General features: G+C 51.7%; 1 protein-coding gene across 1 annotated transcript; it reads right to left on the bottom strand.

The window, feature by feature from the left end:
- Positions 1 to 1,045: 1,045 nt before the first annotated feature.
- Positions 1,046 to 7,756, bottom strand: LOC149364708 (uncharacterized). The gene is made up of 2 exons (XM_089574656.1): positions 7,042 to 7,756; positions 1,046 to 1,246 (listed from the first exon to the last, which is right to left on the bottom strand). Exons 1-2 carry the CDS (start codon positions 7,603 to 7,605, stop codon positions 1,235 to 1,237), a joined length of 576 nt encoding a protein of 191 aa, XP_089430782.1. The 5' UTR covers positions 7,606 to 7,756; the 3' UTR covers positions 1,046 to 1,234.
- Positions 7,757 to 14,429: the final 6,673 nt, after the last annotated feature.

Here is a 14,429-nt window from a genome sequence, read left to right as displayed (position 1 = left end):
CGCGGCAGAAGCATGGTCCAATGATGCCACTTCCTTGCATAAACGAGCCACACGAACATAGTCTAATGAAAATCAATTTTTGAGGAAAGAAAATGGAGGAAGCGCGGAGTGAAATAGGAAAGAGAGAAAATAGCGCCGTAGTGGAAGTCTCAGGAATAATTTTGACCACCTGGGGACCTTTGGCGTGCACTGATATGCCATAGCACATGGGCGCCTTTTGTGTTTCGCCTCCACAGCAAGCCGACATGGGCGGATCCTGAACCGGAGCTTGCCGCACTGGTGGGTCGGAGCAAGGTTCCTGTCACTAGGTCGAATTCTGTGAGGCAGCAGTGGGGCGGCTCGTGGCGGCTCCGCTAACTGACCTACCGTGGATGTGATCTGCCGTTTGCTTCGCAACTCAAGGCCAGGTGGTGGTGACCCACCACCTGTTGCTTTCCTCTCGGCTGACGTCACGGCCAAACGAACATATAATATGCAAAGTTACATAATACGACCCCACAATGCACCAGCTTCTTTGTCGTTAAAGATCAATAACCACGGTAACATAACTAATCTATTTCCTACTGAAACAAAAACTGCTGTTAGAACACAGCAGAGCCAACCATGAAGAAGAGAACGAGTGAAGGCTGCAACGTATTTTAGGGAGTCAGCAATTTTCCCTTTGATTATTTACTGCAAGGCCTTCTACTCGGCGCAAAGTCATGAAGAAATTTTCGCAACAATTTGGAAGATCCGAATTTGACAACCCTGCTTGTGAGCCCTCTGAAAACTGAAGTTTCTTACTCGACGCCGGAAGCGGCAAAAGTGGCTTTCGGACGGCTTCTTATTAAAGGAACTAGCTCCTTACAGGTATTTCATTGTATTTAAGCGATGACATAGTTAACAGCCATTAATTACGCAATCCTGAACTGCTGCTTCATCACACCATCAACAACTCGAACGATTACTCTTCACGGCAAGGGGTAAACAGCACCCGTATGCTTGTTAAAATCGCCGAGCAAGTCATGTGAGGCGCCATTTATATATAAAAAAAAACATTCTCGACTTCGCAGCAATAATGATTCGTTTATTAAATTAAATCTTATTTCGAAACAAAATATTTGCCGCCACTAGGCGGCCGAAGCAAAGAAAAGCGGAACACCGCAGCGACGATGCGAGTGACCAAGTGCCGAGGAGACCTGCATCGTTCCATGAACTGGAACGATGGCTGCATCTTGCAACCTTTCCCGGTTTTTCAGCCACCTATCTGAAAAGCAGCAAAAGAAAAAAGAATGCATTGTTTTGCATTAAAGAGCCTGCCGTACACTTTGTGGCACTGACTCGAACAAGCCCGAGAGCACCCTGCTGAGAATCCTTTTTACATTGTTCCGATCTGCTTTTCCCTTGAGGTACTGGGGAAGTGCGCTCTGAAATTGTTTGCAAGGCATTTCACGAATCCAAAGGCATTCGGGTGCTCTGGAGCTCGCTCGGTTATTAAAAGATGGACCTGCAACAATCACTGAATTGATGAAAAGGAACACGTCAAAAAAATTAACTAAATAGCGCTGGCTTGGACGACACGAAGGAAGTGCATGAGCGGTCGCCATTACGAGCTACGCTCATTGACCACACACCAATTTCCTTTTATTTTACTTTCTATTTTGTTCTTGCAGTCTGTTTTGGTGATCAAAATTTTAACGCCGCGCTGTCTGTCATTCTCTACTTCACATTCATAGATCCCTGGGAGCCCTCATACCACTCTCGCCGCAATCGTGCAGCGGTTAAGTGATGCGCCGCTGCAACGCGTTCAGAGGTGCTGCCATCTCTGAGGATTCTGACACCCAGGTTGCTCTTTCCGGGCTGTCACTCGGAACCAATTGTTAGCTGCCACCTGAGACGATGGGCCGTTTGAACCTAATTCGGTGAGCAGGGCTTCCCCGAGGCCTTCACTCTGTTTACTCATACCCCATTTTCTCCCCGACATGTCCCTTCTAATGCTCAAGCAAAAAAAAAAAATGGTTGGCTAATACCACAGGAATAGATAGTACCCGTCGTAATACGGAAGAGCAGCGGTAACTTTCTGACGTCGTGCTTTCGCAAACACTGCATTTGCTTTGGATGCTGATGCCACTTGGTAGCTGCCAGTTGGTACCGTAAGCTCAGTTGGTAAAACGACTGCTCCGGTGAAGTAAGTAGTGGCCCCGGGTTCGAGGCCTGGAGCAGAACGAACGTTTTTTTAACTACACAGTTTCGGCGGAAGCTGCATAGCTTTCCGTTGTAGACGTATGGCTGTGCTTGGTTGGATGGTCATGAGTAATTGCTCCAAAATTACAACATACGTGCAGCGTTCAGAGCGCGATGCCGTGGATCGACTGTATGCATGGCCCTTGTGCAAAGAGACTGTCGCCACGTCGCGACTGTGGCGACTGATACTGCACAGGCGCCCAGAATACCTCTCCATTCAGTCATGATGAATAAGCAATCAGGAGTCGCGAAGCACTGTCTATATCAATGTAAACCAATTGTTCAACAGACCATGGTGTGCCCTCTGCGCGGTGCTTCAACTGCTATTAGTCAATAAAGATTAAATATGAGTTATTTATTGTGGAACTGCAAAACAACATGATTACTCTCTCCACTTACAAATAGAATGCACAGGTGACAGGCGGGATAGCGTGTTCAATTATCATGCTCCGCAAAGTGCTTGCACTGTGTGCGTGCGCACTGAAAGAACACAGTTTATTGCTGAACAAATTTTTAGGAACGCATACTCATCTCCTCTGTTCAAAGCTTCCAACGCTAAGCCCGCTTTAGTCAATTCTACTACAGCGAAAGCTGCAACACCTTTCATAAGCCATTTACGATAAGCAATTTAAAGGGTACAACGGCCGTCCTGCAACTCGTTACGCGCACGGTGGACACCACCGCCACGTACTTCAAAGATTGATTGAGGTGTTAACTGGTTACGCGCAAAGCGTTAAGTGGACACCACGGCCACGTACTTCAAAGATTGATTGAGGTGTTAACTCGTTACGCGCAAACCATTAAGTGGACAGAACCGCCACGTACTTCAAAGATTGATTGAGGTGTTAACTCGTTACGCGCAAAGCGTTAAGTGGGCACCACGGCCACGTACTTCAAAGATTGATTGAGGTGTTAGCTCGTTACACGCAAAGCGTTAAGTGGACACAACCGCCACGTACTTCAAAGATTGATTGAGGTGTTAACTCGTTACGAGCAAAGCGTTAAGTGGACACCACGGCCACGTACTTCAAAGATTGATTGAGGTGTTAACTCGTTACACGCAAAGCATTAAGTGGACACAACCGCCACGTACTTCAAAGATTGATTGAGGTGTTAACTCGTTACACGCAAAGCGTTAAGTGGACACAACCACCACGTACTTCAAAGATTGATTGAGGTGTTAACTCGTTACGCGCAAAGCGTTAAGTGGATACCACGGCCACGTACTTCAAAGATTGATTGAGGTGTTAACTCGTTACACGCAAAGCGTTAAGTGGACACAACCACCACGTACTTCAAACATTGATTGAGCTGTTAACTCGTTAGGCGTAAAGCGTTAAGTGGACACCACGGCCACGTACTTCAAAGATTGATTGAGGTGTTCACTCGTTACACGCAAAGCGTTAAGTGGACACAACCGCCACGTACTTCAAAGATTGATTGAGGTGTTAACTCGTTGCGCGCAAAGCGTTAAGTGGACACCACCGCCACGTACTTCAAAGATTGGTTTGGTTTGGTTTTATGGGGTTTAACGTCCCAAAGCGACTAAGGCTAAAAGTGACGCCGTAGTGGAGGGCTCCGGAAATTTCGACCACCTGGGGTTCTTTAACGTGCACTGACATCGCACAGTACACGGGCCTCTAGAATTTCTCCTCCAAAGAAATTCAACCGCCGCGGCCGGGTTCGAACCCGCGTCCCCGGCCGCGGCGGTTGAATTTCTTTGGAGGAGAAATTCTAGAGGCCCGTGTACTGTGCGATGTCAGTGCACGTTAAAGAACCCCAGGTGGTCCAAATTTCCGGAGCCCTCCACTACGGCGTCACTTTTAGCCTTAGTCGCTTTGGGACGTTAAACCCCATAAAACCAAACCAAACCAATCTTTGAAGTACGTGGCGGTGGTGTCCACTTAACGCTTTGCGCGTAACGAGTTAACGCCTCAATCAATCTTTGAAGTACGTGGCGGTTGTGTCCACTTAACGCTTTGCGTGTAACGAGTTAACATTGATTGAGGTGTTAACTCGTTACGCGCAAAGCGTTAAGTGGACACCACGGCCACGTACTTCAAAGATTGATTGAGGTGTTAACTCGTTACACGCAAAGCGTTAAGTGGACACAACCGCCACATACTTCAAAGATTGATTGAGGTGTCACTGCTCCGGGAAGCCAGTTAAGCACCTTCCCTTTCCGCAAAACCAACGGAGGAATTATACAGCGAATAACACACCAATGGGAACCAGACCATTAGCTTCACCCGCCGCGGTGGCTCAGTTGTTAGCGCACTTGGCAACTGTGAGCCAGAGAACCTGGATTGCGAGGCCGAGTTTCGATGGAGGCGAAATGAAAGAGGCGCCCGTGTGCTTGCGAAGTCACTGAACGCTAAAGATCCCCAGGTGGTCGTAACACGCCGCGGTGGCTCAGTGGTTAAGGCGGTCGTTTACTGAGCCAGAGTACCCGGGTTCATACCCGACCACGGCGATCGCGTTTCGATGGAGGCGGAACGCAAAAGGCGCCCATGTGTTGTGCGATGCCAGTGCAGGTTAAAGATTCCCAGGTGGTCGAAATTCTGGAGATCTCCACTACGGCACCTCTTTCACTCTTTCTTCTTTCACTCACACCTTCCTCCCTTCCCTTACGGAGTGGTTCAGGTGCCCACCAAGACATGTGACAGAGATACTGCGCCATTTCCTTTCTTCAAAAACCAATTTACCATTTACAGGTGGTCGAAATTATTCCGGAGATTCCCACTACAGAAGCTCTTTCTATCTTACACTGAAAGCTTTCGGAATTACTTCACGCCGCGGTTGAAATGTGTTACAGTGCCACTTCCTTCCTTAAAAAAAACGCCATTGTCTTCCTTCCTGCAAGCTAGAACTGAAGCATCTGAGGTGTGCTAGGAACGAGATCTTTTACGACGCGGTTACAGACAGTTACAGCGTATTTCCTTTACTCAAAAACCAATTTTCTTGTTCGCACTGCCTACATCCGCGATCAAAAATTAGCGTTTGGTTTATTGGTTTAGTATGGTTTAATGTCCCGAAGCGACTCAGTCTATGAGGAACGCCGTAGTGAAGGGATCCAGAAATTTCGACCACGTAGGGATCTTTGACGTGCACTGACATCGCACAGTACACGGGCCTCTAGAAATTCGCCTTTATCGAAATTCGGCCGCCGCGGCCAGGATCGAACCCGCGTCTTTGCGGTCAGCAGCCGAGAGCCTTAACCACTGAGCCACCGCGGCGGGTGCAGAAATTAGTGCTCCTTGTGGCGGCCAAACGATAATAAATGCTTTGCCTGCAGGCTTATCGCGATATATTTGTCAGGAGATCGACCACATGCGGTCTTTTTGCTGACACCACGCTATCGCTTTTTCATGGCTTTGATTTTGGCCACAAAAAAACCGTGGAGTAACACTCTTTTTTTTTTTTAAAGATAAAGCTTTACTGCGCCATGCTCCGTGAGTTCCGCCGACTCCGTCGCTCTGACCTACAGCGATCTTCAGCCGCTCCGGAGCCGCGCCGAAAGCGATCTTCGAAAGCAAATGAAAGACGCTTAACTGGCCCCCTGGGACAGTAGACGCCTGTAGAGACAGATGGGCGCAGCATGCGTTGACACTGGCAACGTTGTGCCAGAAACGCGGCATTGGAGCAATGGGCTGCAGCGTTCATTGTGTTTATTGGCGTTGGCGTTGACAATGCTCTAGACTTACGAAAGGAATGCCGCATAACTGCAGGGCGCATGAAAGGGCGCATGGGTCAATGGACGCCTCACTTGCGTTCGAGGCGGTGGTAAGAGAGATATGGGCTGCATGCGTTTACACTGATAAGTTTGTGCCAGAGACGCGGCACTGCAGCAATAGGCAGCAGCGTTCATTGGGGGAGGAACCTCCCGGGATCAAGCATTAGGAACCTCTCCGGGTCAACCACTAACTGCCACCTGCCAGGATGGCAGGGGTGGGCGCGCTGCCTTCGCTTATATACCAACAAGGTACTATGCCCGGTAGTGCTTCAATATTTTAATTCGGTTTTTAACGGCGAGTGCCCGCATTGTGGACTCGCGTTCTCGGACGTGTTCCAGATGGTGTGGGCATGCCCCTCTAACGCTGCTTACCCGCCTTTCCCCTCACCTACACGAGGGATCTGGGAGGCTGCCCTGCTCGGCTGCTCTACGTTACAGAGCCACTGCTCTACGTTACCGAGCCAAAGAGCCATTGTCGCTAGGGCCTGAGCTGCCCCAGAAGCCACAGCGGTCCCGGACTAGGGACCTCTCCTAGAATTTGTAAGGGGCTGGCCCTTAAGACTAGTCTCCACTCTCTCCTGTAAATAGCCTAAATAAATGTATTTCACCACCACAGCTGTCTATTCAGTGTCCGCGTTCCGGACACTGCTCTCCGCGCATCGCAGTGAAGTAGATCGCTTAACTGCCGGTGCTAGCAGCTGAAGTGATTCTCACTGAAATCGAGTAGATCTAGCAGAGGATTTGCAAGAGAACAAGCTCTTCGGATATTCTCAGGCTGTAGGCATACGAATACCTGCGGTGGCAACGGAGTAGCGTTCTATCCGAAAGGAACGCACGCGTTCCTTTGGCATTACTGCACCAAAGTGGACATGTTTAGGATGCAGAACACAGTGGTACGAATGGCCTGGCTATGACTTAAGGAGGCCATAGGACGGGACGTAACATATGCCTTCTGCAGCTTTTACCTCGGCCCCTGTTGAACAGTTTTGTGCAGTTCTCTTATCGAATCTACCGACACTCAACGTAGCTAGGCCTCTGAAAGTTCAGCTTTGAAATGTTGGAAAGTTTTGGTAGTCGTCGCTTACCTCTCGTGCAGCCAGGTCTTGGCTTGTGTAGGTCATCACTGCGACGCCTTCCTGGCGGAAGCCCTGCGCTTCCAACGTACAGGTGACGGGGAGGGAGGGGAGCATCGCCGTGTATGAGCCCACCCGACCGCAGTAGCTACAGCACCTGCTAGGTGCAGCAGCTCTGCGCAGACTTGCGCAGCGCTGACTCTGCGATTCCAAAGCGCAGGCGTAGTCCCTCCTCGTGCACTGGCCGTAGCAGCCGGCGCTGATGACGCCCATGACGCCGTAGTTGGAATCTTCATCATGGGCGAACAAACTCTGCCGCAGTAAGTGCAGCACCTGCTTGGCAGCAGCAGCTCTGCGCAGACTTGGCGGCAGCAGGGGACGATCACCATGTGCGAGCACGCCCGGCCGAAATAGGTGTAATATCGGCTTAGGTGAAGGTACTCGGCGCAGGTGACGGGGCGGCAGGGGAGCATCGCCGTGTATGAGCACACCCGAACGCTGCAAGTACAGCACCTGCTCGCAGGCACTGGCTGGGCGCAGATGACGTGGCAGCAGGGGAGCATCGCGGCAGAGCATACCAGGCAGCAGTAGTCGCAGTACCGGCTCGGATGCAGGGGCTTGGCGCAGGTGACGTGGCAGCAGGGGAGCATCGCCATGTGCGAGGACATCCGAACGCAGTTCGAGCACGGAGACGGGGGGCCCAGGAAGCACGTCCGCCGACACTCCACGTCATTGCTGGTCCTATACAGAGCATACGAGGCTACCTATCTTCCCGCCGCCGATACCATCTGACGCTCCGCTGAAGCTCAAGATGCTGGACTCAGAAACTGCTGCCTCAGTACAGCGAAGTGTTGATTCTGCAGTCTGCTCACCGAGCTATTACCTGCGCGTTCTGGTGTTTCAGAGAAAGCACGACAGACGCGGAGCGAGAGGAGCGCTGATTATATAGGCGTCTGCAATCACGTGCGCTCACGCTGGAACGCTGCCACGAGCTGAGCCTCACGCAACCAATAGCTATCCATGCTTCCCGATTGGTCGATCCCCCAGTGACGGTATCCGTGATCTTTTGCGACGACAACAAAAATAAAAATTACAAATGGGTTTTTGAGGAAAAGATGGCACAGTAGTAGTAGTAGTGAAACATTTATTTTTTTTTTCAAAAGGAAGAGTTAGGGAGTAGGGGGTTGGGGATAGATAGATGTGGAGCTTCAGTGGTCGGTCTTCCCTAGTCCAGGATCCCGTTGGCCTCCGCCGCTGCCTTGGCCCTCGTCACCAGCATAAGCTGTGTGCTCGGGTCTGAGTCAGCCAGGAGGGCTTCCCACTGCTCTAGACTAGGGCTATTTACCTTTGGTAGTAAAGGGCTTTTTTCGCAGCCCCAGGTGGCGTGGTACGTTGTGGCGTAGCCCCCACACCACACGCACTCTTTCGCGTATCTGTTCGGCCACATTTTGTGATACATGGCTCTGCTTGGGTAGGTGTCTGTTTGTAGTCGTCTGAGCGTGGTGGCCTGCTCTCTGTCGAGGATATCCGCCGGAGCCGAGTACTTCTTGCGCGCTCCCAACAACGCCTATTGCCTCCCCGTAAGATTCTGGCGTGCTGAAGGGTTCGACCGGCAAACCCACTGTCTCACATCTCGGTGGACACCCGAACCGCACCATAATGAAAAGAAGGAATGTGGGAGTGAAAGAAGAAAGAGGGAAAGAGGTGCCGTAGTAGACAGCTCCCGATTAATTTTTTGAAGCGAAAGGGGCTTTTCCACTCCGACTCCGAGACATGCGGACGCGCTTCGCATGGGCTCCGTAAATTATCGCTACCACGCCGAAACCAAACAGCGCATTGACCAAACACTGGCTATGGCACTGCCCGGAGGATCCTCCTCCGGAAGCTTTTATAGAAGCTCCCTCACCAGACGCCTGGGAAGAAGTGCTGCGCAGCTCGGACCCCGTCGTCCAGGCAGGAGCCGTCGAGCGCGCCGAAGAGGTCGCCGCCAGCTATCAGCTAACGGCCACCTGGCCCTTCTGCTAAGAATCCAGGAACCCTTATTTTCCGGCAATAAAATTTTCTCTCTCTCTGAAGCGAAAAGATTCACTACCCTCACCACAGCCACGCTTCGCGTGAGCCGTCGGAGCTAAGATTTGCCACAGCTGCGCATGCGCGAAACAAGTGACGTCACACGCGGCACAAATAAAAAAATAAAAGACGAACAGTGGGCCAGGAAGCTCATACCTCGGTGGACACCCGAACCGCGCCGTAAGGGAAGGAGAAGGGCCTTAAGGAAAATGAAATGAAAATTGGTTTTAAGGAAAAGAAATGTCTGTCTCTCATATTTTGGTGTACACCCGAAAGGAATACAGTTAAGACAGCACCTTATTCACTACATGCGCGTCTCCTCCTCCGCCTCCGCACAGGCAGTGTGTGGACGGCCGAAGGGGTCTACTGTTATTGCTCCCAGTGCATTGTGCGCCAACTGCGACAGCCATGACGTCAAACCAAGCACAACTGCAGCTTTTCGCTTGTGTATCCAGGCTTAACCAGAGATGGGCCACTGTCTAATTTTTACCACGTTTGCGGAACTTTAACGTGCACTGGCATCACACGCGCACCTTTGCGTTTTGATTCCATCGAAACACGGCCGCAGCGGACAGATTCGAACCCAAGAACTCCGCCTCAATAGAGAGAGGGCAAACATTTATTCATCATATGTAGAAGATAAGCCGGTAAAATTGGTTTTTGAGGAAAGGAAATGGCGCAGTATCTCACATATCTTGGTGGACGCCTGAACCGCGCCGTAAAGGGGGCACTTTGTTGGCCTAAAGTGCGGTGAGGCGGTAGCCTTAAGCGCGGTGTTGCTGCTTGTGTCACTGATATGTGGTTAAGTTGTTCAGCTTCGCCTCTAACGCGACAGCGTCTTGCGTCTTGCAACGCTGTCAGGGAGTCTACAGAACGCAATCGCCCGTCCGGCTGTACGCCTTGCTCGTCGGTAAATTGGTTTTTGAGGAAAGGAAACGTGTGTGTGTGTCGCATGTCTCAATCGACACCTGAACCTCGCCTTAAGGGAAGGGAGAAAGGTGGAGGTGAACGAAAGTTGGTTTGGTTTATGGGGTTTAACGTCCCAAAGCGACTAAGGCTATGAGAGACGCCGTAGTGGAGGGCTCCGGAAATTTCGACCACCTGGGGTTCCTTAATGTGCACTGACATCGCACAGTACACGGGCCTCTAGAATTTCTCCTCCAAAGAAATTCAACCGCCGCGGCCGGGATCGAACCCCGGCGGTTGAATTTCTTTGGAGGAGAAATTCTAGAGGCCCGTTTACTGTGCGATGTCAGTGCTCGGGCCTGAACGAAGACACCGTATTCACTAGACGCGCATTTGTTCATTCGAAACCAACGACCTGGCATGGCGGAGTGGTTAGCCTGCTCGTCTCGCACACCGGAGACCCTGGTTCGATTCCTCATCTCCACCAATTTCCTACTTGGTTTTATTTATTTATCTGGTCTGAGTATAAAGGTTAATTAGGCTAATTTGTTATTCAACTAATTAAACTCAGTCACACTTACTTGGAGCATCACTACATCATCCCTTTAATTGGTTGCATAATTACTAGCCAAAGTACAGTTGGCTCTGTTTGAAATTCGCGTACCGTGACGTCACGACCATTTCGACCAATTGAAAAAGCGTGACATTACAATACTTGCAGATTCACAAACAGCATGCTGCAACTACCTACGCGGCAGAATAGGGCACAAAACGCTCCGCATACTCCGCTCTGGGGGCCACATAACACAACGACAACCAAACGAAGAACCAATCAGGCATACGATAGTATGGACGCCTGGACACGCGGGAGTAACAGGGAACCAAGAGGCGGACAGGATAGCTCGAGGGTACACTTATTACCGAACATACAAAGTAGCCGATCTCGAGGAGAACGAACCTGCACCCCAAGATTATTCGGGGATACTAAATTATTACAAGGGCAGCAGAAAGCGGTATCCATCACCACACATCTCCCTTAGCAGAGAAGACTCTGTCGCGTGGAGGCAGCTACAAACGGGCTCGTACCCGAAGCTACACCTACTTAACAAAATCACTGACAAATGCCTTTGGTGCCAAGAACCACCCACGCTGTACCACATAACGTGGGCATGCCAGAGGATTAGCGTGGTACCAGTTATAACAAACCCGAGTGGGGAGCAATGGGAGGGAGTGCTCTCCAGCGATCGCCGAGTCGACAAAGAAGGTCTGATTCGGCGAGCACATCTGGGAGCAGCTTCCAGCGGAGCCCTGGACTAAGGGCAGCCGACCTTTGTACAAGCAGATGGACGAGGCCATCTGACAGCCGCAGAAGAAAAGCAAATCTAGAGCTTAATAAAGTTGTTCACTCACTCAGCAGCGTCCGCTCGGGCGGACGCAGTTGTTGCTGCGACGCGCGTCTTTCCTTTCCTTTTTCTCTTTCATCTGATCTTTTAACTCTCCTCTATCTGCACGTCGCAACGGTGGTGGCTTCGCTCGAGCAACACCACCTAGGCTCGAGCCAGTAGGCAGGCCCGTGCAATTTCCTTTTCATCCTTCTCTCTGTCACAACAACAACAACAACAACGGTACGCGTCCCAAGTACGGGATGACGCGATATCCGGCCGCCTCGAGGAGGAAGCCTCTTTAGTGTCGGTTGGGTGGGGAGACAATCGGGGAGTGTGCTTACAGGCCCACCCAATGTGGGAGAGAGAACAGTGCTCCGCACAGTTTGTGCGCAAATAATTCATTTTCGGGTCATAGCGAGCAGCCTTTGCGGGTAGGTGTTCGCCTGTATCTGTCGCAGAATGCGTTCGTCTGCCTTCGACATCTCCTTCTCCAGTGGAAGAAACTGGCGATGCCTGTTTTATAACACAATTCGATAATTTCTCGAAACCGCAGAAGCGGTCGGCTAACACACCACTCTTATGGAAGAGCGCGTACGTATTCCATCCCAGTGGAGATGCGCCCTCCACGTGCGCCCTCTTCCCGCGAACATGAACCGTGAAGACCATAATGACCGGCGCCTGGCGCGGGCGGAAGCCCTGGCCCGCCACTATGGATCGAAACCCTGCGTATTCTACGTGGATGCCTCCGGCCCCCACCATGGGGGATGGTACACGCCCGCAGTCGTCCACCAATCCAAAACAGTGAATGGCCTTACTTTCCGAGCCCGTGACATAACACACGCGGAGGAGGTCGCCATTGCGTTGGCTGCATCTGATTCCAATTCAAAAACAATTATTTCCGACTCGCGAGGGGCATGTCGGAACGTCGAGCAGGGCTGGGTACCATATCTAGCCTACCGCATTCTCCAAAACAGCGTCTACACCGGGGACCCCGCGCACCGGTGTATAGTTTGGGCTCCTGCTCACATGGGCCTTTAGGAAAATGAGGCAGCTGACGCCGCCGCCCGCGCGCTCTCTCACCGGACATTCCCCTCCGACCCCGACGATCAGGAACTCGAATTCACTCCCGCTTACTCCTTTAAAGACATTGTTTTACATTATCAATCTGGCCATTGTCTTTATCCCCGCCCATGTAAAGGTCTCTCAAAGGCGGAGGAGCGGCTTCTGCTTCGCCTGTATACCAATACTTTGCTGTGCCCGGCAGCTCTCAAACACTTTGACCCTTCTTTCTCGGGCAGCTGTCCGCACTGCGCGAAGTCTTCGGACATTTACCACATGGTGTGGGCCTGCCCCTCCAACCCTGCTATCCCCCCTCACCCCAACCCAACCCGGGAGGACTGGGAGGCGACCCTGCTCGGCTGCTCTGACCTGCAGGCCCAACGGGCTTTGGTCGCGCGAGCCCGGGCGGCGGCTGACGCCACTGGGGTCCCGAACTAGGGACCTCCACCTAGTACTTGTAAGGGCTGGCCCCCTCTGGGTCAGCTCATGCAATACCTCCAGTAGTGTATGTGTAAATAAATGTTTTCCACCACCACCAGGCTCGTCGGTTGGGGAGGTCTCGGAAGTAGGTGCCCTCCGGATAAGTGCTCGAGCTGCCGCATTCGCAGCTTCGTTTCCAGAGAGTCCCTCGTGGGCCGCGCCCACACGAGGCATCTAGGAGTGGGTTCGGGGTCTCTAACGTCGTTGTGATAGACTCGAGGACATACCTCGCCATTGGCAGAGCTCTCGCTAGTCAAGCTCGAGTCAGAAATGACAACCTTGCATGCCGCAGTTCTTTCTGCGAGGTGGTGCGTCTGCATGGTTTGTAGCGCGCGAAGACCGGCACAGGTTAGGAACCTCGCTGAGTGGGTGGGTCTGGGATGTGGGTTGCTGAAGCCAGCGTCGTCGCTTCGACGGACGCGGTTTTGTGCCGCGTCTCCCTTCAATAATTCCTCTCACATTTTCAACTCTCTTCTGTCAGCACATGGTAGCGATTGCGGCTCGCCTCGAGCCAGTGGGCAGGTGTTGCTCTTAGTGGCTGTTTATTATTAGAAATAAAAAAATGGCTGAGGCTTAGCTTGGGTTAAGCCTAGTCAGATGCGAAGCATATTGTCGCCGAGTTGCATATCGAGCACGCCGCTTGGCTAGACGTTCTTCACGCTCTTCATCAGTCTCTGTAGCACGCCGTAACTTTTGCTTCTCATTCCAACGAGCAGCCCTGTCTCCAGGAGGCATCTCTATCCCGTGTACGCCTAGCAGAGGCCGCTCCAGCATCACGTGTTCACTACAGCGCACCTAGCGGCAGAAGCAGGAAACACATTGGTCGCGACGCCTCGCGCGACGGCGCGAGCTGGGCCCCCGTTTCTCATCTGCTGTAACGTCACGCACCACGTGGTCATCCTTGGTCACGACGCCTCGCGTGATGGAGCGAGTTGGGCCAGTTGGGCCCCAGTTTTTCATCTGCTGTGACGTCACGCATCACGTGGTATGACATGGAGGTCACGAAAGGTCAATGGTAACGACACCGCCGCGCTCGAGGAGCTGGGTTGGGCTATTTTAGTATGCTTCGCATAAAATGGAAGGAAAACAAATTCAAGGGGGAGCTTTGTTGACCTAAAGTGCGGTGGGGCGAAAGCCTTAAGCGCGGTGTTGCTTCTTGTGTCACTGATGTGTGGTTAAGGTGTTAAGCTCTCCTCGAAGAGTGGAACGCGGCAGCTTCTTGCAACGCTGCCAGGGAGTCCACAGAACGCCATCGCCCGTTCGGCTCTACGCCTTGCTCGTCGGTAAATTGGTTTTTGAGGAAAGGAAATGTATCTGTCTCGCATATCTCGGTGGAATGAAGATACCGTATTGAGTAGAAGTGCCTTTTTTCACTCCAAACCATCGAGCTGGCATGGCGGAGTGGTTCTCGTCTCGCGCTGTGGATACCCTGGTTCGATTCCCCAACTCGACCAGTTTCATACTCGTTTTTTTTATTGATTTTACTTGTAGCATCACTAT

Source organism: Amblyomma mixtum, chromosome 2, assembly GCF_055824585.1.
Source record: "Amblyomma mixtum isolate Tamu chromosome 2, ASM5582458v1, whole genome shotgun sequence".
NCBI lineage: Eukaryota > Metazoa > Arthropoda > Arachnida > Ixodida > Ixodidae > Amblyomma > Amblyomma mixtum.
This window is presented reverse-complemented; position numbering and strand designations above follow the sequence as displayed.

Coding starts and splice junctions, on each gene's coding strand:
- LOC149364708 (XM_089574656.1), bottom strand. CDS start 7,605: ATGCTCTGCCGCGATGCTCCCCTGCTGCCACGTCATCTGCGCCCAGCC.